The sequence below is a fragment of the Lithobates pipiens genome, unplaced genomic scaffold (genome assembly GCF_037356315.1).
Source record: "Lithobates pipiens isolate NorthernLeopardFrog02 unplaced genomic scaffold, aLitPip1_a1.2 Scaffold_16, whole genome shotgun sequence".
In the NCBI taxonomy this organism is placed as follows: domain Eukaryota; kingdom Metazoa; phylum Chordata; class Amphibia; order Anura; family Ranidae; genus Lithobates; species Lithobates pipiens.
The window spans coordinates 370,774,066-370,800,993 of NW_027507748.1; the positions used below are offsets into that span (position 1 = coordinate 370,774,066).

Here is a 26,928-nt window from a genome sequence, read left to right on the forward strand (position 1 = left end):
GAGTAAATACAAAATGTGTTTTTTAAATGATGGTTTCGTTTATTAAGGAAAAAAGTTGTCCAAACCTGCCTGGCTTGATGTGAAAAAGTAATTGCCCCCTAAACCGGTTGTGCCACCGTTGGTGGAAACGACTGCAATCAAGCGTTTGCGATACCTGGCAATGAGTCTTTTACATTGCTGTGAAGCACTTTTGGCCCGCTCTTCTTTGCAGAATTGTTTAAATTCAGCCACATTGGAGGGTTTTCTATCATGAACGGCCTGTGTAAGGTCATGCTGCAGCATCTCAATTGGATTGAAACCTAAAAACCTAAATTTTGCTTTGTTTGAACCATTTGGAGGTGGACTTGTTGTGGTGTTTCGGTCTTTGCACTTGAGCTTGAGGTCAAGAACTTAAAGTCAGACATTCTCCTTTAGGATTTTCTGGTAGAGCTCAAAATTCATGGTTCCATCAATTATGGCAAGTCGTCCAGGTCCTGAAGCTGCAAAGCAGCCCCAGACCATCACACTACCACCGCCATGTCTGTTGGTATGATGTTCTTGTTATGAAATGCTGCATTTGTTTTATGCCAAATGTAACGGGATGCACACCTTCCAAAAAGTTACATTTTTGTCTCATCAGTCCACAGAATATTTGCTAAAAGTCTTGGGAATAATCATAATGTTTTTTGGTAAATGTGAGATGAGCCTTTGTGTTCTTTTTGGTCAGCAGTGGCTTTGGCCTTGGAACTCTCCCATGGATGCCATTTTTTCCCAGTCTCTTTGTTATTGTTGAATCATGAACACTGATCTTACCTGAGACAAGTGAGGCCAGCAGTTCTTTTAGATGTTGTTCTGGGTTCTTTTATGACCTCCTGGATGAGTCGTTGTCATTCTCTTGGAGTAATCTTTGTAGGCGGGCCACTCCTGGGAAGGCTTACCCAGGCGTAGAAAACCTGCATCCAATTAGCAGTGGTGTGGAACCCAGCCTGAATCAGTGATTCTCTTGGTGCCAAGATAGGCCTTGATCAACGTGTGACTTTGCATGTCATCAATGGTCAGATAACAGCACGTGTTGTCTTGGGGTTGATTTACTAAAGCTGGAGAGTGCAAAATCTGGTGCAGCTGTGCATGGTAGCCAATCGGCTTCTAACTTAATGTTCAATTAAGCTTGACAAAAAAAAACAAAAAAACCTAGAAGCTGATTGGTTTCTATGCAGAGGTGTACCAGATATTGTACTCTACGGTTTTAGTAAATCAACCTCCCTGTTCCATAGACCAATTGTGTCCTAGTCTTTTATTAAGACTTTTGTAAAGGTTGTCCCTCACATAGCTTCCTCATGTGCACTCCTCAGTGACGTCATGGGATCTGAATTTGGTTCTTTCTTTACTGCAAAAACAGCCTTTTGAACCTATTTAGTATATTTCCCTTTCTACTATCACAAGGTTGCTTTCCTTGTTGCCATCGGTGAGGTGAGCGTCTAAGCTGGTGGCCTTATCCTTTCTGGTCTAGCCTTAGGGCTTCCTTCTTTCCTAAGGTGCTTTTGTCCTTTCACCTAAACCAGGACATTGTTCTTCCTTCCCTCTTTCCAGTTTCATTTCATCAGATAATCTCCCTTCATCACTTGAATGCAGTTTTGTGTTGTGCATGTCAACCTTGCAGCCACTTCTTCATTAGAAAGATTGTCTCTCTTTTTAGCATTCTTGATGGTCCTAGTAATGGGAAACTGCTTTGTGTCCCTCCATTTTTAGGTGGCTCAGATCATCATCCAAGTTTATGGTCTTAAGGATCGGGTTTCACTGTTTTCTGTCAAGGCACACTCTACTTAGGTCTGTTTTCCAGGTTTGCAAGGCTGCCACCTGGTCTTCTGTGTTCAAGTAATCCAAATTCTTCCAGGGCGATGTTCAGACCTCATCTGGTGCCAGTTTCAGACGTATGGTCCTTAATGGGGTTCTTTGAATCCCCAGTAATGTTTTTTTTTTTTTCTGTTATCCTGTTAGTGTTTTTTTGCTGCTGTCCACCCCTCAGTTGGACTGTTTTTGGACCTTCCAACAGTCTCTTTTTTTTTGTGTTCCTTAATGAATGAGAAGGTCTATGATCATGCTCTTGGTACTGCTTTTTCACATAACTGAAGTATTCTGGGAGTAGGGGGGTTATTTTAGGCTGGCCACTTTTTTTGTTCTGTAATTCTGCAATATAACCCAACAGGCTCTAAAATCCTGTGTTACTAAATAAACGCCAATAAATGGTTTTAATGGGTTTCTACTTCTTGTACCAAAACCACTGCACATTATAGTACAGGTGAATGGGTAAAAAGTGCCTTGCTATTGTGTTGAGTATTGAGTCCTGGATCTGTTAGAGCAAACTTGACTAAAGACCAAATGTTTGGAAAATTGAAGGCTGACTTCTCAGTGATTTCTTATTGTCATTCACTAGCTGCTACTAGAGTTGTGGTTTTTGAAAGAAACTATAGCTTTCAGTAAGTTTTTGGAAGCCTTGGTAGTTATGCACTGTAAAAGACCAACACTGCTTACTTTTTAAACATTGTAGAAGGAGGGTTTCCACTTAAAAAAAAAAAATGAACGCCTTATTTATCTTCTGGTAACATGAAAGTGAATTGGTTGTATAAGGCAGTGTATGCATACGTTTGGGGGAAAAAAACAGATTTATTTCAATGTTATAGTCACAATAATTGTGGTTAACCTAGGCCTGTCACATTCAGTAGATTCATACAATATTCACTGTTTAGTGCATAACCATCAGTAAAACTACATCAGTAACAAATTACGGATATAGATTCTCACTGACCTATCTTCAGTGGAGGGTGTACCAAAATTGACTAGAATGTTTGATGTATACAAATTAAAGATTTGAAGTGTGAGAAGTGTTTATGTAAGCTTAATAACACAAATATGCCATTGTCTTTTCTTTTTATAAAAAATAAACTTTAACACGTTTTTGTTGTTCAGTGATGAACATAGTGTTGTATATGTGTTTGGTGTGCTTTAAAAGTATTTGTTTTTCCTCAGGATTGTCAAAATGGGTACGGCAGTTGGTACAGCACCACTCAAACTTTAAAAGTGCTATAGATTCTCTGGCTGAGTTTTCTAAAAATCAGCAGCAGAGAGTTCAACAACAAAGTTTGACCATCAGTGAAGAAGTACCTCAAACACCTTCCTTCTCCTCCAGAGATGATTACCCTAGTGCCTTATTGTTGGAACTCACTATCCACCCCTCTGAGAGTGTTTTAGAACATACACAAGTGACTGTTACAGCATCTGATCCTTCACCATCTGTAATTACAGTTTTATCTTGTTCAGATGACTCAGATTCGGGTGAAGACACTATGCACAAAAATAATTGTAAGTATATACAGTACTTGTATATGCATGTTTGATAAACGCCATGCTTTAAGTTGAACTCCTGGTAAACAGCTAGGTGCACAGATGAAATACATACAGTATCTTACAAAAGTGAGTACACCCTTCACATTTTTGTAAATATTTTATTATATCTTTTCATGTGACAACACTGAAGAAATGGCACTTTGCTACATTGTCAAGTAGTGAGTGTACAGCTTGTATAACAGTGTAAATTTGCTGTCCCCTCAAAATAACTCAACACACAACCATTAATGTCTAAACCATTGGCAACAAAAGTGAGTACACCCCCTAAGTTAAAATGTACAAATTGGGCCCATGTATCAATATTTTGTGTGGCCACCATTATTTTCCAGCACTGCCTTATCCCTCTTGGGCATGGAGTTTAATAGAGCTTCACAGGTTGCCACTGGAGTCCTCTTCCACTCCTCCATGATGACATCATGTAGCTGGTGGATGTTGGAGACCTTGCGCTCCTCCACCTTCCGTTTAACCACTTTCAGACCGGACCATTTTGCTGGTAAATGACCAGAGGTCTTTTTACACTTTGGCACTGCGCTGCTTTAACTGGTAATTGCGCGGTCATGCAATGTTGTACCCAAACAAAATTTGCGTCCTTTTCTTCCCACAAATAGAGCTTTCTTTTGATGGTATTTGATTGCCTCTGCGATTTTTATTTTTTGCGATATAAACGTAAAAAGACCGCAAATTTTGAAAAAAAATGATATTTTCTACTTTTTGTTATTAGAAAAATCCAATAAACTCAATTTTAGTCATACATTTAGGCCAAAATGTATTCAGCCACATGTCTTTGGTAAAAAAAAAGTCAATAATTGTATATTTATTGGTTTGCGCAAAAGTTGTCACATCTACAAACTAAGGTACGTTTTCTGGAATTTACGCAGCTTTTAGTTTACGACTGCTCATTTCTTGAGGTGCTAAAATGGCAGGGCAGTACAAAACCCCCCCAAATGACCCCATTTTGGAAAGTAGACCCCCTAAGGAAATTGATAAGAGGCATGTTGAGCCCATTGAATATTTTATTTTTTTGCCTCAAGCGATTGAATAATGACAAAAAAAAATTTTATTTTTTTTTTTTACACAAAGTTGTCACTAAATGATATATTGCTCACACATGCTATGGGCATATGTGAAATGACACCCCAAAATAAATTCTGCTGCTTCTCCTGAGTACGGGGATACCACATATGTGGGACTTTTTGGGAGCCTAGCCGCGTACGGGGCCCCGAAAACCAAGCACCGCCTTCAGGCTTTCTAAGGGCGTAAATTTTTGAGTTCACTTCTCACTACCTATTACAGTTTTGAAGGCCATAAAATGCCAAGATGGCACAAAACCCCCACAAATGACCCCATTTTAGAAAGTAGACACCCCAAGCTATTTGCTGAGAGGCATGTTGAGTTCATGGAATATTTTATATTTTGCCACAAGTTGCGGGAAAATTACAAACTTTTTTTTTTTTTTTTTCACAAAGTTGTCACTAAATGATATATTGCTCACACATGCCATGGGCATATGTGAAATGACACCCCAAAATAAATTCTGCTGCTTCTCCTGAGTACGGGGATACCACATATGTGGGACTTTTTGGGAGCCTAGCCGCGTACGGGGCCCCGAAAACCAAGCACCGCCTTCAGGCTTTCTAAGGGCGTAAATTTTTGAGTTCACTTCTCACTACCTATTACAGTTTTGAAGGCCATAAAATGCCAAGATGGCACAAAACCCCCACAAATGACCCCATTTTAGAAAGTAGACACCCCAAGCTATTTGCTGAGAGGCATGTTGAGTCCATGGAATATTTTATATTTTGCCACAAGTTGCGGGAAAATTACAAACTTTTTTTTTTTTTTTTTTTCACAAAGTTGTCACTAAATGATATATTGCTCACGCATGCCATGGGCATATGTGAAATGACACCCCAAAATAAATTCTGCTGCTTCTCCTGAGTACGGGGATACCACATATGTGGGACTTTTTGGGAGCCTAGCTGCGTACGGGGCCCCGAAAACCAAGCACCGCCTTCAGGCTTTCTAAGGGCGTTACAGTTTTGAAGGCCATAAAATGCCAAGATGGCACAAACCCCCCCAAATGACCCCATTTTGGAAAGTAGACACCCCTAAATTTAGGGGTACACTAGTGAGACTAGGTAATAAATGGCGGGTGCCCTGAAACTATAAAAAAATAACTAACCAACCAGCGTCACCTGTAACAGTTATATGGTGATCACTGGTGAAAGGGTTAACTAGGGGGCAATCAGGGGGCTTTATGCGGTAGTATATGGGGGTCCCTGGCGCTATAAAAAGCTGCGGCGAACCTAAATACCTACCTGCCTAACTAGCGTCACCTGTGACACTAATACAGCGATCAGAAAAACGATCGCTTATTAGGCTGGGTTCACACTGGAGCGATGCGGGAACGCCACGAATGCGCGGCGGGTTCCCGCATCGCATGCCTCCCGGCGGCAGTTCACACTGCCCTATGCGAACTGCTGGGAGTGTCAGTGAAATGTTACTGACACCCCCAGATCAGTTCGCATATCGCAGTGCGATCTGCAAACTCGGATCGCATGGTGTGAACACCCATGCGATCCGATTCTGCTGCGGGCCAAAAAAAGGGTCCCGTGCGAATTTGCGGCGGGTGCGGCGAATGGCTGAACTCGAATCGCACAGAGATCGGATGTGATTTGCACTGCAGTGCGGTGCGAATCACATCCGTTCTCAAACCGCTGCAATGTGAACCCAGCCTTAGTGACACTGGCGACGGGGGGTGATCACGGGGTTAAACCTTTATTGGAGGGGTTAGGGGGGTACCTTAGAACTAAAGGGGGCTAACCCTAACTGCCCTAACAGTTATTAGTCACAAATGACACCCGCCGGGTGATCAGGGGGTTAAACCTTTATTAGGTAATAAATGGCGGGTGCCCTGAAACTATAAAAAAATAACTAACCAACCAGCGTCACCTGTAACAGTTATATGGTGATCACAGGTGAAAGGGTTAACTAGGGGGCAATCAGGGGGCTTTATGCGGTAGTATATGGGGGTCCCTGGCGCTATAAAAAGCTGCGGCGAACCTAAATACCTACCTGCCTAACTAGCGTCACCTGTGACACTAATACGGCGATCAGAAAAATGATCGCTTATTAGGCTGGGTTCACACTGGAGCGATGCGGAAACGCCGCGAATCCGCGGCGGGTTCCCGCATCGCATGCCTCCCGGCGGCAGTTCACACTGCCCTATACGAACTGCTGGGAGTGTCAGTGAAATGTTACTGACACCCCCAGATCAGTTCGCATATCGCAGTGCGATCTGCAAACTCGGATCGCATGGTGTGAACACCCATGCGATCCGATTCTGCTGCGGGCCAAAAAAAGGGTCCCGTGCGAATTTGCGGCGGGTGCGGCGGGTGTGGCGGGTGCGGCGAATGGCTGAACTCGAATCGCACAGAGATCGGATGTGATTTGCACTGCAGTGCGGTGCGAATCACATTCGTTCTCATAAACCGCTGCAATGTGAACCCAGCCTTAGTGACACTGGCGACGGGGGGTGATCACGGGGTTAAACCTTTATTGGGGGGGGTTAGGGGGGCACATTAGAACTAAAGGGGGCTAACTCTAACTGCCCTAACAGTTATTACAGTCACAAATGACACCAATGCAAAAAAAAAAAAAAAAAAAAATTACATTGGTGTCACTGTGACTGGGGGGCAGGGGTAATTGGGGGGGTGATCGGGGGGTAAAGGGGGGGTGTGAGTGTGCCTGGCATGTTCTACTGTGTGTGTAGAGTGTTGGTGCAACTCACCGATCCGCTCTCCTCCGTGTCGGAACGAAAAATACCGACACGGAGGAGAGAATACATCACTTCCTCTCCTGTGTTTACATTACAGGAGAGGAAGTGATGTCACCGGGGATTTCCATTCGTCGAGAGCGATCGCGAGGGGGTGGCCATGAATGAATGGCCGCCCCCTCATCCCGGATCGCTCTCGAAGGAATGCCGACCGCCGCAGGCATCGGGGGGGGGCCCGATCGGGCAGGCAGGGACTTATATATACGCCCATATGCCTGCCCGTGCCATTCTGCCGACGTATATCGTCGTGCGGCGGTCGGCAAGTGGTTAAGGATGCCCCACAGATGCTCAATAGGGTTTAGGTCTGGAGACATGCTTGGCCAGTCCATCACCTTTACCCTGTGTATCTTGGAGGTGTGTTTGGGGTCATCATCTTGTTGGAATACTGCCCTGCGGCCCAGTATCCGAAAGGAGGGGATCATGCTCTACTTCATTATGTCACGGTACATGTTTGCATTCATGGTTCCCTCGAACTGTAGCTCCCCAGTGCTGGCAGCACTCATGCAGCCCCATACCATGACACTTCCACCACCATGCTTGACTGTAGGCAAGACACTCTTGTGTTTGTGCTCCTCACCTGGTTGCCACCACACACGCTTGACACCATCTGAACCAAATAAGTTTATCTTGATATCATCAGACCACAGAATATGGTTCAAGTAATCCATGTCCTTAGTCTGCTTGTCCTCAGCAAACTGTTTGTGGGGTTTCTTGTGCATCATCTTTAGAAGAGGCTTCTTTCTGGGATGACAGCCATGCAGGCCAGTTTGATGCAGTGTGTGGCGTAGGGTCTGAGCACTGACAGGTTGACCCCCCCACCCATTCAACCTCTGCAGCAATGCTGACAAGTACTCATGCATCTATTTTCAAAAGAAAACCTCTGGATCTGACTCTGAGCACATGCACTCAATGTCTTCGGTCGACCATAGCGAGACCTGTTCTGAGTGGAACCTGTCCTGTTAAACCACTGTATGGTCTTGGCCACTGTGCTGCAGCTTCAGGGTTTTGGCAATCTTGTTATAGCCCAGGCCATCTTTATATAGTGCAACAATTCTTTTTTTCAGATCCTCAGAGAGTTCTTTGCCATGAGGTGCCATGTTAAATTTCCAGTGACCAGTATGAGAGAGTGAGAGCGATAACACCACATTTAACCCACCTGCTTCCCATTCACAACTGAGACCTTGTTGCACTAATGAGTCACATGACACTGGGGAGGGAAAATGGCTAATTGGGTCTAATTTGGACATTTTCACTTAGGGGTGTACTCACTTTTGCTGCCAGCGGTTTAGACTTTAATGGCTGTGTGTTGAGTTATTTTGAGGGGACAGCAAATTTACACTGTTATACAAGCTGTACACTCACTACTTTACATTGTAGCAAAGTGTAATTTCTTCAGTGTTGTCACATGAAAAAATATAATAAAATATTTACAAAAATGTGAGGGGTGTACTCACTTTTGTGAGATACTGTATATACAGTTGTGCTCATAAGTTTACATACCCCATCAGAATTTGACTTCTTGGCCATTTTTCAGAGAATATGAATAACACAAAATCTTTTCTTTCACTTTTCATGGTTAGTGTTTGGCTGAAGCCATCTATTATCAATCAACTATGTTTACTCTTTTTAAATCATAATGAGGACAGAAACTACCCAAATTACCCTGATCAAAAGTTGACATACTACAGTTCTTAATACAGTGCATTGCCCCCTTTGTCAGCTTGAAGTCTTTTGGGGTATTTGTGGATGAGGCTCTTTATTTTCTCAAATGGTAAATTCTTGGGCTATTTTGCATGAACTGCATGTATAAGATCTTCCCAGAGTGGCTCAATGATATTGAGGTCAGGAGACTGAGATGGCCACTCCAGAACCTTCACTTTATTCTGCTGTAGCCAATTATAGGTCAACTTGGCCTTGTGTTTTGGATCATTGTCATGTTGGAATGTCCAAGTACGTCCCATGTGCGGCTATCTGGCTGATGAATGGAAATGTTTCTCCAGTATTTTTTGATAACATACTGCATTCATCCTGCCAACAATTTTGAACAAATTTCCTGTGCCTTTGTAGCTCACACATCCCCAAAACATCAGCGATCCACCTCCATGTTTCTCTGTGGTGTAGGCCTCTTTGACTCCTCTCCAAATGTATCGTTTATGGTTGCTGCCAAAAAGCTAAATTTTGGTCTCATCACTCCAAATGACTTTGTGCCAGAAGGTTCCAGGATTGTCTCTGTGCTGTTTGGCGTATTGTAAGTGGGATAATTTGTGGCATTTGCGTAGTAATGGCTTTCTTCTGGTGACTCGAACATACAGCCCATCTTCCTTCAAGTGCTTCCTTATTGTGCATCTTGAAACAGTCACACCATGTGTTTTCAGAGAGTCCTGTATTTCACTTGAAGTTATTTGTGGGTTTTTCTTTGTAACACAAACAATTTTCCTGGCAGTTGTGGCTGAAATTTTAGTTGGTCTACCTGATCGTAGTTTGGTTTCAATAGAACCCTAATTTTTCACTTCTTGATTAGAGTTTGAATACTGCTGATTGGCATTCTCAATTCCTTGGATATTTTTTTATATCCCTTTCCTGTTTTATACAGTTAAACTACCATTTCCCGCAGATCCTTTGACAATTCTTTTGCTCTCCCCATAACTCAGAATCCAGAAACATGAGTGAAGCACTGGATGAAAGATGCAAGGGTCTGTCAGGAGTCCAGAAACTCATTGACCTTTTATACACACACACTAATTACAAGCACGCAGATCACAGGTGAGGACGGTTACCTTTAATAGCCATTCAAATCCCTCTGTGTCAACTTGTGTACATCTATCAGGCCAAAATCACCAGCGTATGTAAACTTGTGATCAGGGTGATTTGGGTAGTTTCTGTTGTCATTATGACTTAAAAAGAGTAAACACAGTTGATTGATAATAAATGGCTTCAGCCAAACGCTAACCATGAGTGAAAGACGTGTTATCATTCATATTCTCTGAAAATGGCCAAGAAATCATAAATTCTGTCAGGGTATGTCAACTTATGAGCACAGCTGTGTGTGTGTGTGTATATATATATATATATATATATATATATATATCACAAAAGTGAGTACACCCCCCACATTTTTGTAAATATTTTATTATATCTTTTCATGTGACAACACTGAAAAAATGACACTTTGCTACAATGTAAAGTAGTGAGTGTACAGCTTGTGTAAATTTGCTGCCCCCTCAAAATAACTCAATACACAGCCATTAATGTCTAAACCACTGGCAAAAAATGTGGGTACACCCCTAGGTGAAAATGTCCAAATTGGGCCAAAATGTCAATATTTTGTGTGGCCATCATTATTTTCCAGCACTGCCTTAACCCTCCTGGGCTTGGAATTCACCAGAGCTTCACAGGTTGCCACGGGGGTCCTCTTCTACTCCTTGCCTTGAAATGGCATTTTTGGGGTGGTGTGCAGTGCCATTTGACCTCGAAACATGTGTGTGTTATGGCATCCAAAGAGTTCAATTTTGATCTCATCTGACCATACTATATTCTCTCGGTGTTTCACAGGCTTGTCTAAATGTGCAGCAAACTTTAAACGAGCTTCAAAATGCTTTTTGCTCAGCAATGGAGTCTTGTGTAGTGAACGTGCATTACTTATTGTTTTCTTTGAAACAATTGTACCTGCTAATTTGAGGTCTCTGAAGCTCTCCACAAGTGGTCCCTGGCCAGCTCTTCTGATAATTCATTTCACTCCTGTCAAAAATCTTGTGAGGAGCACCTGGTCATAGCCAGTTTATGGTGAAATGATGTTCTTTTCACCAACAGATATTTGCCCCAACAGTGCTCACTGGAGCATTTAGAAGTTTAGAAATTCTTCTGTAACCAATGTCATCATCAAGCTCTTTGCTTTTACTCATCACGAGATGTTTCTTGTGTGACACCTTGGTAAAGAGACACATTTTTATATGCCATCAGTTGAGACTGAACCAGCTGATATTAATTTGTACTGACAAGGGGCAGGATTACTTTCTACTTACTGATAGATTTCAGCTGGTGTCTTGGATTTCCATGCCTTTTTACACCTCCTTTTTCCTCATGTGTTCTATACCTTTTCCCTGTGTCATTCCATTTTATTACACATAACTTAATTTATGAACGTATTTGTTTTGGTTTCTTTGTATGTATGGATTGCATGGGTTGTTACCGACTGTGGTAAATCTCCCCAATGGGGGAACAGATGGCAAAAAAAAACTGATGCGGATTTAGCCATTCCCTATTCTATCCAAAATTGAAAAAAAAAAGTTTTAATTTTAGATACATTCTAAGCTGAAAACAGCCACTGGCATAGGCTTTAGGCTTCTATGGTAAATACAGTGGGGAACATTTGTCGATTTTTATTCACAGACAGGCAGCACTTAACCGAAGCACTGCAGAAGATTTATAATCATTATGCTTCTTTATTCTTGAATTCCTCCTTCTACTGTTCAAGTAGCAATGCAACAGAATAAAAATTGTCCCTGACCACTTTTTAATCGTGCATCGGTTTTAAGTGAAATTCTCTTTATCTTCATCTTCAGTGGTTATGTTTTCACAGACCTGTGCAAATCTGTATGCATTTGCTACCCAGGATTAAAAGCACAGGGGACACAAATGCACATAATTGTGACATATATTTTGCTAACTGACAAGGCAGCATGACTTGCATCAAACTTTGCCGCCAACTTACTTGATGCATGTTTCTTAGTAGCTTTGCATTCATATATTTATTTGTGGGTATTTATTATTAGCAGCTGTTTCACCTAATTTAAGTTTTTTTTTTTTAGGTTTGCTAGCTCTTTAGATATATCATTAACATAGCACAATCATAAAGGCGTTCCATGAATAAAAGAAGGCTGTAGAATAATTTTACATATAATGCAAATTCAAGGTTTATTTTTTTTCCAGGAAAGAATAATACATAATAATATAAGAAACACATCATTTATTTTACCACAAATGTCTGTAGAGCTCAGAAAGCAATGGTTGAATGAAAGTAACATGGAGCAGGGACAGAGTGCTCAAACGGGCTGGTTGAAGGTTTGTTATTAGGGACATATGTGAAACGGGTGAGGAAAGGTATGGAGGAAGGTGGTTAGGGTAAAAAATGTGGCAAAGCAGGTAAAGAGGAAGAAGGGATGGTGGTAGTGTAAAGAGGTCTGGCATTTAGCATGCAACAGTCAAAGGTTGCAGCAGGTATTATGTGATCCAGGCATCCCATATGTTTTGGCAGTCCATTAAGTTGAATTTAATTTCGTTTCTTGCGGCCCCCGCACCCCAAAGCACCTTGTCCCCATGTTGATGAGGACAAGGGCCTCTTCCGGACAACCCTGGCCATTGGTTGTTGGGGTCTGCGGGCAGGGGGTTTATCAGAATCCGGGAGCCCCCTTTAATAAGGGGGCCCCCAGATACCGGCCCCCCACCCTATGTGAATGAGTATGGGGTACAATGTACTCCTACCCATTCACCTGGTGAAAAAAAGTGTAAATAAAAAAACACAACACAAGTTTTTAAAAATATTTATTAGACTGCTCTGGTGGTCTTCTTCCTTCTTGGGGGTCTTCTCTTTTTCCGTCTTGATGGGGTCTTCTCGCCGGACTCCTCTGCTATCCTCTGCTAGCTCTTTTACTAGTGGAGGAGCATGGCTTTCTTCTTCGTCGCCGCCGCTGTCCAGGGGTCTTCTCCCGCTCTTTGGGGGTATTGAGAGCGTCCTGTAAACATCGCAAGTGAGAAGAAGAGAATAAGGCGGCGACAGAGACAGAAGACCAGGCCAACGCTAGTAAAAGAGCTGGAAGAAGAAAGCGGAAGCCCGGCAGAAGAACCTAAGAGGGGGACAAGACCCCGAAGTCAGAAGAAGATCCCCGGAAGGCGGCGGCAACAATGAAGAAGAAAGCCGGGCTCCTCCGCTAGTAAAAGAGCTAGCAGAAGATAGCAGAGGAGTCCGGCGAAAAGACCTCCCAAGACGGGAGACCACCGGAGCGGTCCAATAAATTATTTTAAAATCTTGCGTTGTGTTTTTTTTATTTACACTTTTTTTCACCAGGTGAATTGGTAAGGGTACATCGTACCCCATACTTATTCACATAAGGTGGGCGGCCGGTATCTGGGGGCCCCCTTATTAAAGGGGGCTCCCGGATTCTGATAAGCCCCCCGCCCGCAGACCCCAACAACCAATGGCCAGGGTTGTCGGGAAGAGACCCTACCAGGTGACAAGGCTAGTGACGTGTCAATCTCGCCAATGGAGGCGGCGACATTGACTTCCTGCGCTAGTCCTATGCTATGTCATACCTACCTGACAAGTTTATTGCCTCAGGGTCTTTTCTTAACTCAAGAAGCCATCAATGTTTCACCAGTTATCTCTCAAAGTGACAAATGCACAAACCACCTGACCAGTATTCCCTTTACAAGACAAATTTCTACAATGTGTCATAATGCTATAGCAATCCTCGTCTATCATTTCTACCACTTTTATTCTGCTAGTGCAGATTTACAGTCTCATCCTCTGCTGGTAAACAATATGAATGAAATACAAATTACTGGGCTTTACCCACAAAAGCATTTCATTATTATTTTGGAATATTGATTCTTTATTGTGATATGTCTGAGATTTATTCAAAATTGTTTGTTTTAAGCATTGCATTTCAACATGTTTGCTAGTATACACAGTATTTCACAAAAGTGAGTACACCCCTCACATTTTTGTAAATATTTTATTATATGTTTTCATGTGACAACACTGATGAAAGGGACACTTTGCTACAATGTAAAGTAGTGAGTGTACAGCTTGTATCACAGTGTGAATTTGCTGTCTCCTCAAAATAACTCAACACAACCTTTAATGTCTAAACCACTGTCAAAAAGACATGAGTGCACCCGTAAGTGAAATGTCCAAATTGGGCCCAATTAGCATTTTCCCTCCCCGGTGTCTTGTGTTGTGACTTGTTAGTGTTACAAGGTCTCAGGAGTGAATGGGGAGCAGGTGTGTTAAATTTGGTGTTATTGCTCGCACTCTCTCATACTGGTCACTGGAAGATCAACATGGCACCTCTTGGCAAAGAATTCTCTTTGGATCTGGAAAAAAAAGAATTGTTGCTCTACATAAAGATGGTCTAGACTATAAGAAGATTGCCAAGACCCTGAAACTGAGCTGCAGCACGGTGGCAAAGACCATACAGCAGTTTAACAGGACAGATTCCACTCAGAACTTTCCCCGCCATGGTCAACCAACGGAGATGTGTGCACATGCTCAGCATCATATCCAGAGATTGTCTTTGGGAAATAGACGTATGAGTGCTGCCAGCATTTCTGCAGAGGTTCAGGGGGTCAGCCTATCAGTGCTTAGACCATACGCCGCACACTGCATCAAAATGGTCTGCATGGCTGTCGTCCCAGAAGGAAGCCTCTGCCAAAGATGATGCACAAGAAAGACCGCAAACAGTTTGCTGAAGACAAGGACATGGATTACTGGAACCATGTCCTGTGGTATGATGAGACCAAGATAAACGTATTTGGTTCAGTGTCAAGCATGTGTGGCAGCAACCAGGTGAGGAGTACAGAGACAAGTGTGTCTTGCCTACAGTCAAGCATGGTGTTGGAAGTGTCATGGTCTGGGGCTGCATGAGTGCCCCCAGAACTGGGGAGCTACAGTTCATTGAGGAAACCATGAATGTCAACATGTACTGTTACATACTGTAGCAGAGCAGGATCCCCTCTCTTCAGAGACTGGGCCGCAGGGCAGTATTCCAACATGACCCAAAACACACCTCCAAGACGACCATTGCCTTGCTAAAGAAGCTGAGGGTAAAGGTGATGGACTGACCGAGTATGTCTCCAGACCTAATTCCTATTGTGCATCTGTGGTGCATCCTCAAACGGAAGTGCCCAAGCGGGTTAAGGCAATGCTGGAAAATAATGGTGGCCACACAAAATATTGACACTTTGGGCCCAATTTGGACATTTTCACTTAGGGGTGTACTCACTTTTTTGTTGCTGTGTGTTGAGTTATTTTGAGGGGACAGCAAATTTAAACGTACTACTTTACATCATAGCAAAGTGTCGTTTCTTCAGGGTTGTCACATGACAAGATATAATAAAATATTTACAAAAATGTGAGGGGTGTACTCACTTTTGTGAGATACTGTACATCACGTATATCATTTTTATTTATTTTTTATTGTACTTGTAATCTTATTTTTAATTTGTTCTATTTTGCACGTCTCCATCTCTGCTTTATTTGTATATTTTACACATATTCAAGTAAATTTCAAAGTTTTTAAAGCTCTATTTTTTTGTTTTAATATACAGATGCATTTGAGCAGCCTCAAGCTACAAATTCTGCAAGAGGAAAAATGGGTTCTTTACAAAAAAACAATAGATTTGATAATAAGAAACCAAACTTAACAAAACAACAGTGTTCATTCTACAACTACTTTATCAACAGTCCACTCACATCAACTCCTCTGCCTAACTCTGTCAGGAGAAGTGCTATAAGAGACAGCAGCCTGAAACAAGGAGCTGTTAATGTCAGTGAAGTAACCATTGAAAACGATTCACCTTCACCAGATAACAGGATACTGGCGGAAACCATTAAAGGAGATTCTAATGAAAGTATGTGTAATGTTGTTCCACTTTTCTTTGAAAACAAAAATGATGTTATTGTAGTGGAAGAAGACGAAGCTTCTCTTACTGAGATACCTGTGGAAGAAGATGACGCTGATGACACCATACATTTTACACCTGAACTTTTTGATAATGAGAATAACAACAGTCCTGATCCTGAGGAGCAAAAGAATTGCACTCAATATCAAATGAATACTGGTTGCATGGGGAGTATTGCAAGTGGAGGCATTGATAATGCCAAGTTAGCAGTAAGTGAAGAAGGGCTAGAAAATGATTTTAATTCATGCAATATCGACAAAAATAGAAAAAATGAGGATATTTTGAACAGTGAGTGCGTATCTAGTGTTGCACAAGTCGGTTCCTCAAATTTTATAAGCAATGCAGAGACAGATCAATTACAGAGAAGTGAGAAAAAAAGAAATAGACTCTCCAGATCTAAGAACAGAGGTTTGTCTTCATTTAATATTGAATGACTGCAACTTCAATAAGCTCGGCTGTCAGATTCAAGGACAAGCGCTTGTTTTTGTCAATTTTTTTTTTTTTTGGTGGATGCCACAGATTTGAATGATCCACTGACTTTTTGGGTAATCCTAGTGCGAGTGGATCTTGCAGTAATAAAAGTGTTGGGAAAATTAGGAATGTATGTGTTAATATATATAGTTTTTTTTACACACAAACATTACAATAATTAATGTAGAAATCAGTCTAAAATGCATCGCTGATATATGACATTTCTAATCTATATTGCTTTTTTCAGTGCAAGTATGGTACCCAGTCATATTTAAAATTATTATAATCACATTAGCAATGAGATATTGTGTAAATATTTTCTATTGGTTACTGCCATTTTAAGACCCCTTTCACACCACACCGCACCTTGCGTCGGCGGTAAAAAATAGCGGCGTTTTACCGCCGGATTTGCGGAGCATTTTGGCCGCTAGCGGAGCGCTTTTACCCCCCGCTAGCGGCCGCGAAAGGGTTAAAACCGCCGGCGGCATCACAGCGCTGCCCCATTGATTTCAAACACACCGCTCCTTCACCGCTCCAAAGAAGCTGCTGGCAGGACTTTTTTCCGACGTCCTGCCAGCGCACCGCTGTAGTGTGAAAGCCCTCGGGGCTTTCACACTACACACAATGGTGCAGCTTCTTTAGGGCGTTTTGCAGGCGCTATTTCTAACGCTATAGCGCCTGCAAAACGCCCTGGTGTGAAAGGGGTCTAAAAATATTTCCTTCAAGTACCTATGTTCTTTATATTTTATGTAATCATTTACAGTCTAACTTTGTTGAATGACTTAGTATATATGCCATGTTGGTCTCTCTTCACAACTTTCGTTTTTGTGGTTCTAAGGCAGAAAATATCTGAAATTTTAAATTCAAATGCTCAACATCTAAACATGTCATTTAGGAATTCCTGGGTTATTGGCAAGAATTGTTGGGGCCTATTTTTTGTCCATTACTGAAATGGAAGCCATGGAATAAAAAATGCATTTTACATTTTTCCACCATTTAAAAATGATTTAACATAAAAAAAATTGCAATGTCTGCCTCCTTAAATTCAGTTCAGTTATATATATAGTATTTTGAATGTGATTAAGTTGCATGGTGATTTATAAGCTTTTACTTATGTTTTGGGGAGAACTATTACATTTTATGTTGGATGAATTCAGCTCCAATATTTTGCTAGTTCTTTTTGTGCTGTAGTAGCCACCCTTGTGTACTGTAAGCCTTCCCATGTCTGGCCAGTTTATTAGTGTTCCTTAGATCAGTCAGCCATCAATCATGCTGGCCATTCAAAACTGCTTTCTGGTATAGAAAATTGGTAGTTATTGTTTTGTACAAACAGCTGTAAAGTTACAAATAATGTGCAGATAGCTTGTTTAAAATATCTCTTAAGAATGGTATAATATATATAAATGTTCTGTCTTGAAACTATATGGTCACTGTATTTTTGTATTTGTAAATTTTTGTATATTATATTCATAAAATATAGCATTTTATGAAGCTAGTACTCTTTCATTAAAATAGTAACATATTATCAGACTTCCCTTTTATTTTTTATTTTGCCATTGAATTGGGGAATTGTTAATTCTAGGCCTATAAAAAAATATATACTTTAAAGTGCTATCATATTTTTGAGCGTGGAAGTAAAGGCTTTTTCCCAGCCCCAGTGTTAAATCACAATCGATATCTAGTCAAGGTACATAAATATAAAATTGTGATTGAATTGCAATAGGTTCCTGTCTGGATGTTTTTCTCCGTATTGTAAACTTACCATTTGGCTATGCCTATTGAGTTAACTGTTGCTATGGAACTGTCCGAGAAGCTGCAGTACAAAAAGTTAGTGGGCCATAAGCAGACTACTGGTGTTTTCAGGTCAGCAGTGCCAGTGGAAGTATTCCTCTCATGATAGATTCAGTCCAATAAAATATAATATTTCAGTTATAAGCAGATTTTAATGGTCCTGATCACCCCCCTGGCTTCCTTTAACCACTTGCCGTAGTATCCTCGTGTTCAGTAGAGGTCGGCATAAAAGTGGTCTCTGGAAGGATTCACCATGAGATCACTTCTATCTGCGGCGGGAGAGGGGCCACCCCTCCCACTGTGCTCTGGTGCCCTCCACCGCTTACCGGAGGCATCAGTGGAGGCTATCCGGTCCTCTCGGTGGCTGTGCATGGAGACAAGTGAGGGGAAGATGGCTCCCACCCATCTCCATGACATTGCAGGGTGGAAGCGACGTCAAAACGTCACTTCCACCCACAGCTCTTAAAGGGCCATTTTTTTAAATCATTTTTTTATATGACAAATTTTTATTTCTCTTTCGTTCACTGACTGACACAGCTCCATTATTCTTGACCGTAGGGTTGTTACGCTACATTCAGGAGAGGACTAGGCGGAACATGTTATAAATGTGAAAAAACTGAGTTTTACAGTTCCGCCCAGGGGGTGGTCCCTTCAGTAACAACCCCTCAGCCTGCTTCCTGCAGCTCAGTTTTTTTCTGCCTAGTGAAGGAGATGGACCTAGGAACACTGCGGGGCCACCGGTCCTGGGATTTTTTTGCGGAGGGTTGCCTCTTGCACAAAATTAATTTTTAAGATCCTGTGATCTACTATCAACAGCCAGCTGGGTGACAGGCTGGATAGCCTTATCTAGCCTTGTAGTCTCCCCAGCCTGACCATCGAGTGTGTGCAGACCCTAGCTATGCGCTGGGTCAGCCACGACATGCCACTCAGGCTCCAGAGGCAGCCGGTGAGCGTAACGCTCTGGGGCACACATATGGCTGGACTACTGATGTCTTTGTCACAATGTGCCGTGGCCAGCAGCCCCCCCCCCCCCTATTGATCAGAGAGTGGGTCTGTGATGGGATGTCCCCAGCTCGACCGGATGGTAAGTACAGCTCTCCCTGCCTCGGTGGGATGGAGCAGCTGGGCATTCCCTGGGAGGTCGATTTGGGGGTCCCTTTCTTCCCTCTCTTCTCTCCCTATCCCTGTCTTCCCCTTGTGGGGGATGCTGCATGATGGGCTGCTGAGCGGTGTGTGCACCTGTAGCCAGGGGGGCTCTCAACTTGGATGGGGGCTGCGCTGGGTGGCTGTGTCCCTGGGTGTCTGTGGTCTCCCCACATGGTGTCTGGAGGTCTGCATGTGCTGACCGCCAAAGCGCTGTTCTGCCGCCATTTTCACTGTCCTTTCATTGTATACAGTTGTTTGTCGCCCATTTTTGGTGTGCCTCAGTGGAAAGCATGGTCAGGGGACATTTTTCTGTAGTTCGGCGGCCATTTTCTCTTGGATTGTGTCCTTTATACAGGGCGGCCATTTTGTTGTAGTCCAACATGGTTTTTATGCTCAGCACTGGTCCCTGCTGCTCAGAACAGCGTGGTTTCTCAAAAGTACTAGTTGGAGTACTTATCACAGTGGTGCGTGATACCCTGAAAATTCAGGATACAGCAGGTCCCTCTGCTGAAGTAGCAGTCCCTTTTGGGTCCCTAAGCAAGTCCGTGCACCTAAGGTGTTTCCGTATCCGACTTATTTAGATAAGTTCATATACAAGGAATGGGGAAGACCGCAACGGACCTTTTTGGTCGCAAAAAAGTATGGTGGTGCGTTACCCCTTTGAGGAGAGCCTTCTTAAAAAATGGTCGGCTCCTCCGGTCGTGGACCCCCCAGTACACAGGTTAAATAAAGTAACCACGATCCTGGTAGAGGGGATTCCTGCAATTAAGGACCCTACGGACAAGAAGGCAGAGGCAGTGGCCCATTCCTTGTTTACGGTGGTGGGGTCCGCAATGCAACCAGTAATGGCCACAGCATTATACAAACCCAGGACGTGCGGGGGGCATTTGTAATGTGAATATGGACCGCAGTAGGGTTGCCTTTACAGTGAATATTTGCATAATCTCATACAGTGCGCAAACTTTAAAACAAGCCCTCCCTGACCCGTGTAGCTGAATGCAATGTGGAACAATCCATCCTCAAGATTTACAACAGAAACACTGAAATCATTCTCTAAGCCTTCTTAGCTAAGCTAAGCCTTCTCAGTAAAAATTCTAATTGCATTGCTTTCATTGAGGTGACATAGATATCATCCAGGTCATCTGACCATTGTTGTGACTTGATGACTACTCTATTGTCAAACTTCCAGTTACCAGACCAGTGAGTCCGCTTGGGCAGAGGGTGGTCTCCCGTACGTGTCCGACTTACAACCCCTGGTAGAGTAGACAGGTGGCTGAAAGTGCGGAGTGGTATGAGAGCCTATAATGAGGGCCCAGGAGCTGGAAGCAGGAGAAATTCCAAAGCAGCAGGTGAGTAGGCTGGAACACAGGCAATTGGGGTGCGGAGCAGGGGCTGAGAAGGCGGGTCCGGCTACAGGCAGGATTTGACAACAGGCGGGCAGCAATGGTACAATAGGAACAGGCAGGAGCGAGGTCAGAACAGGCCGAGGTCAGGTGTAGGCGGAGATCAGGGGTATCCAAGAGCAAGCCAGGTCGTCAGGAGATCGGAGATGCAGAAATGCAGATACAGGCAACGGAGCAGGGAACGGGGGAGCTGATGATCAGGCAGCACTTGAGTGGAGTATGCGGCAGACCTAAATAGACCAATTGGCGCCAAACACCGTACACATCTGCACGCATAAGCGCTCGTGTACCCGCACGCGCCCGAGCGCCAGCATGCACACCAGTGCCACCAGGAGTGCACACATCGGCGCTAACAGGCGCGCACACCAGTGCGCACAGGAACACGCGTGCCACCATCGCACATCGACGCGCACCAGCACGGCCAGCACCGCGACCAACCAGGTAACTTCTCTGACAGTGCCCCCTCCTTAAGGGCAGACACCGGCTGCCCAATTGGGCCAATCTGGAAGCATGGCGGTTCTTGAAAGCCCGTAAAAGTTCCTGAGCATGCAAGTTGCTCTCGGGCTCCCAGGAGTTGTCCTCAGGGCCATACCCTTTCCATTTAATGAGGTATTGAATTACGTTACCCTTCTTTCTGCAATCGAGAATTGCTTCGACTTCAAACTCCTCTTCGTTGTCAATTATGACAGGTTCAGGTGGGTCGGTAGTGCGGCCAGCAAAGGGGTTTGGGGTAACTGGTTTCAGTAAGGTCACGTGAAAGACCGGGTGCACTTTAAGAGAGTCAGGTAGATTAAGTTCATAGGTGACATCATTTATTTTTCTCTTCACTGTGAAGGGAACCATGAATTTAGGGCCTAATTTCCTAGAGGGACAGGCCATTTTCAGGTTAACTGTGGACAACCACACTTGGTTACTCCTAGTACTAGTTGGTTACTCCTAGTATTCCTGAGACTTGGCCATTGTCTCCCTTAGGAGTTTGTTGTTGGTGGAGAAAAATTCCATAGTTTCAGAAACTGCAGGAACAGTACATTCTGGTATCGAACTAGGTAGGAAAGCTGGGTGGAAGCCGTAATTGGCAAAGAATGGTGTTTGATTGATGGCGGAATGCAAGGAGTTGTTATACGAGAACTCCGCCACGGGTAATAAGGAGACCCAGTCGTCCTGAGAGAAGGAGGAAAAACAGCGGATGTATTGCTCCAAGGACTGATTCGTTCTTTAAGTTTGTCCATTTGTCTGGGGGTGATAGGCTGATGAAAATGCCAACTCGATTTCAAGGGATCCGCAGAGCGCCTTCCAAAACCTTGAGGTGAATTGGACACCTCGATCGGACACGATGCTCGCTGGGACCCCATGCAACCTTACGATTTCCTTAACAAAGATCTTGGCCGTCTCCATGGCCGAGGGTGTGCCTCTCATTGGGAGGAAATGAGCCATCTTGGACAACCTGTCCACCACAGCGAAGATGGTAGAGAACCCCTCGGATTGGGGAAGTTCCACAATGAAATCCATTGAGATCATTTTCCATGGTCTCTCAGGAACAGGTAGGGGTTTCAATAGACCCCGAGCTCGTGTCCGGCTGTTCTTACTTCGGGCACAAGTGTTACATGAGTCCACATAATTCTTGCAATCATTGAGTAGTTGGGGCCACCAGAAGGTGCGCTGGACCAGCTCGGCAGTCTTCAGGGTACCAAAGTGTCCAGCCATTTTATGGTCGTGGCAGAGCTCCAATACATTCACCTTTAAGGCCTCTGGAACCACAATCTTGCCTTTATGCCAGAATAAACCTTCTCTTAAGCTGGCTTCAGGGACCGGGGGCATTCCCACAGAAGCCTGTCTGATCTGGGAGATAAGGTCCCCTTGGAGCAGGAAGTTCCCAGAAGGGAGGATTGTATCGGGAGGCAGAGTTTTTTCAGAATCAGAAAACATGCGAGACAGCGCATCTGGCTTAACATTCATAGAACCAGGTCTATAGGTGATATAAAATTGGAATTGGGGGGAAAAAAAGGGCCCATCTGGCTTGCCGTGGTCTTAGTCTTTTGGCTGTTCTCAAATATTCCAAATTCTTATGGTCGGTGTAGACCAAGATGGGATGTGCAGCACCCTCCAATAGGTAACGCCACTCCTCCAGAGCCGCCTTAATGGCCAGAAGTTCTCGATCTCCTACATCATAGTTCCTCTCAGACATCGAGCGTTTACAGGAAAAGAACGCTACCGGGTAGAGGAGGGCCTTGGCACCCTGCCACTGAGAGAGCACTGCCCCAACACCGATTTCTGAAGCATCAACCTCAAGGACGAAGGGCAGAGCTGGATCTGGATGTTTCAGAATAGTAGCTGAAGTAAACAACTCCTTAAGTTTTTCAAAGGCTGCCTGGGCCTTGGGGGTCCAAGAGAATCGGGTACCCTGCCTGGTCAGTTCGGTAATGGGGGCAATAATTGCAGAAAAGCCAATGAAGCGCTGTACACCCTTCTTATCCACAGGCACAGGCCAGTCCATGATGGCAGACACCTTTTGGGGGTCCATTTTGATGCCCTCGACCGATATGACCAAGCCCAAGAATTGGATAGACTGGAGTTCAAACTCACATTTTTCGAGTTTTGCATAAAGCCCGTGTTGTCTGAGTCAGGTTAGAACATTCCGGACGTGTCTACAGTGATCATCTAATGACGAGGAGAAGATTAGGATATCGTCCAGGTACACGATTACGTAAAAGTCCAGGTAGTCACGAAAAATGTTGTTGACAAAATGTTGAAAAGTTGCAGGGGCGTTACACAACCCGAAGGGCATGACAAGGTACTCGAAGTGCCCAAATCGAGTATGGAAAGCCGTCTTCCACTCATCTCCTTCTCGGATATGGATTAAATTGTAAGCTCCGCGAAGATCTAATTTTGTGAAGATGACTGCGGTTCCAAGCCTTTGAAATAGCTCAGGTACTAGGGGTAAGGGATAACGGTTTTTAATAGTTATCTTGTTCAACTCCCGATAGTCGATGCAAGGATGCAGGGAATGGTCTTTCTTTTCGACAAAGAAAATGCCAGCACCGGCTAGGAAGGTGGAAGGGCGGATAAACCCCTTTTTCAGGTTTTTATCGATATAGTCTTTCAGAGTATCTAGCTCCTGCTCCGTTAGTGGGAAAATTCTTCCAAAAGTAACTTCGGTGCCTGGTAACAGTTCTATAGGGCAGTCATAAGGCCTGTGAGAGGGAAGTGTCTCTGCTCCTTTCTTGCTGAATACGTCTAGAAAGTCTCTATAAGGTTTGGGGATGGACTGACGTAGTTCTAGATCAACATCCAAGCAGAGAAGTTGGGAGGGTTCATCAGACGGTCAGCCTAAGCAGTGTTGCTAGCAATACTCCGAAAGGAATTTGACTTCTCCTGTGGCCCAGTTTATGCTGGGATTGTGGGCCTGCAGCCAAGGCATTCCCAGGATGATGGGAAAAAGAGGGGAAGAGATGGCATCCAGACGTAGGTGCTCCTGGTGACAGGATTATATATATATATATATATATATATATATATTATATTATTATTTTTTACAAAATTGTCATATTATCAGGTTATTTCTCACACACAGCATATCCATACACCAAATTATACCCCAAAATACATTCTGCTACTCTTTCCGAGTACGGCAATACCACATGTGTGAGACTTTTACACAGCCTGGCCACATAAAGAGCACCAACATTGATGTAGTACCTTCAGACATTCTACGAGCAAAAATTATGCTTCTAATTTCTCAACCACCTATTACACTTTTGAAGGCCCTGGAGTACCAGGACAATGGAATTTCCCATAAAATTACCCCATTTTGGAAAGCAAACACCCCAACGTATAATCTGTGAGGCATAATGAGTCTTTTGAACGGTTCATTTTTTTCCAGAAGTTTTTGGAATATGTGGAAAAAAATTTAAACGCATTTTTTTTTAAACAAAGTTGTCAATTTATAAGATATTTCTAACACATACCATGTATATAGCAAAAATTACACCCCAAAACACATTCTGCTACTCCTCCCGAGTAATACCATATGTGTAGGACTTTTACACAGCCTGGCCACATAGAGAGGCCGAACATTGAAGTAGTACGTTCAGGCGTTCTAGGAGCATAATGACACATCTCATTTCATTCCTACCCATCACACTTTTGAAGGTCCTGGACCACCAGGACAGTGAAATTACCCCAAAATGACCCCATTTTGGAAAGCAAACACCCCAACGTATATTGTATGAGACATGGGCTGCAAATAGGTACTCGCATACTCTAATGGGCTGGAGATAGGTACTCTGATGGCCTGGTGACAGGTACTCGGGTACTCTGATAGCCTGGTGACAGGTACTCTGATGGCTTGGTGACTGGTATTTGGGTACTCTGAAGGGTGGTGACAGGTACTCATATGGACTGTGACAGGTACTCGGGTACTAAGATGAACTGTGACAGGTACTCAGATGAACTGTGACAGGTACTCAGATGAACTGTGACAGGTACTCAGATGAACTGTGTCGGGTACTCAGATGGGCTGTGACAGGTTCTTGGGTACTTTGATGGGCTGTGACAGGTACTCGGGTACTTTGGGCTGTGACAGCTACTCGGGTGCTCGGATGAACCGTGACAGGTACTCGGGTACTCTAATGGACCGTGACAGGTACTCGGGTACCATGATGGACCGTGACAGGTACTCGGGTACCCTGATGGACCGTGACAGGTACTCGGGTACCCTGATGGACCGTGACAGGTACTCGGGTACCCTGATGGACCGTGACAGGTACTCGGGTACCCTGATGGACCGTGACAGGTACTCGGGTACCCTGATGGACCGTGACAGGTACTCGGGTACTCTGATGGGCCGTGACAGGTACTCGGGTCTTCTGATGGACCGTTACAGGTACTCGGGTCTTCTGATGGACCGTGACAGGTACTCGGGTCTTCTGATGGCCTGGTGACAGGTACTTGGGTAATCTGATGGCCTGGTGACAGATACTCGAATACTCTGATGGCCTGGTGACAGGTACTCGGGTACTCTGATGGGCCGTGTCAGGCACTCGGGTACTCTGATGGCCCGTGACAGGTACTCGGGTACTCTGATGGACCGTGACAGGTACTGGGGTCTTCTGATGGACCATGACAGGTACTTGGGTACCCTGATGGACCGTGACAGGTACTCGGGTACCCTGATGGACTGTGACAGGTACTTGGGTACCCTGATGGACTGTGACAGGTACTCGGGTACCCTGATGGACCGTGACAGGTACTCGGGTCTTCTGATGGACCGTTACAGGTACTCGGGTCTTTTGATGGACCGTGACAGGTACTCGGGTCTTCTGATGGCCTGGTGACAGATACTCGAATACTCTGATGGCCTGGTGACAGGTAAACGGGTACTCTGATGGGCCGTGTCAGGTACTCGGGTACTCTGATGGCCCGTGACAGGTACTCGGGTACTCTGATGGACCGTGACAGGTACTGGGGTCTTCTGATGGACCGTGACAGGTACTGGGGTCTTCTGATGGACCGTGACAGGTACTGGGGTCTTCTGATGGACCGTGACAGGTACTGGGGTCTTCTGATGGACCGTGACAGGTACTCGGGTACCCTGATGGACCGTGACAGGTACTCGGGTACCCTGATGGACCGTGACAGGTACTCGGGTACCCTGATGGACCGTGACAGGTACTCGGGTACCCTGATGGACCGTGACAGGTACTCGGGTACTCTGATGGACCGTGACAGGTACTCGGGTCTTCTGATGGACCGTGACAGGTACTCGGGTCTTCTGATGGACCGTGACAGGTACTCGGGTCTTCTGATGGCCTGGTGACAGGTACTTGGGTAATCTGATGGCCTGGTGACAGATACTCGAATACTCTGATGGCCTGGTGACAGGTGCTCGGGTACTCTGATGGGCCGTGTCAGGTGCTCGGGTACTCTGATGGGCCGTGTCAGGTACTCGGGTACTCTGATGGCCCGTGACAGGTACTCGGGTACTCTGATGGACCGTGACAGGTACTGGGGTCTTCTGATGGACCGTGACAGGTACTGGGGTCTTCTGATGGACCGTGACAGGTACTGGGGTCTTCTGATGGACCGTGACAGGTACTGGGGTCCTCTGATGGACCGTGACAGGTACTCGGGTCTTCTGATGGACCGTGACAGGTACTCGGGTCTTCTGATGGACCGTGACAGGTACTTGGGTAATCTGATGGGCCGTGACAGGTACTCGGG

General features: G+C 44.4%; 1 protein-coding gene across 2 annotated transcripts in view; it reads left to right on the plus strand.

Moving 5' to 3' along the window:
* BRIP1 (BRCA1 interacting DNA helicase 1) overlaps window positions 1-17,894 on the plus strand; it is a 561,638-nt gene extending 543,744 nt beyond the window's left edge. For both annotated transcript variants that reach the window (XM_077482124.1, XM_077482125.1), the window contains exons 19-20: window positions 3,007-3,339; window positions 15,545-17,894. In XM_077482124.1, the coding sequence (XP_077338250.1) occupies window positions 3,007-3,339; window positions 15,545-16,332 (1,121 nt within the window). In that variant the 3' untranslated portion in view covers window positions 16,333-17,894. The remainder of the gene's footprint in view (window positions 1-3,006; window positions 3,340-15,544) is intronic.
* Window positions 17,895-26,928: the final 9,034 nt, after the last annotated feature.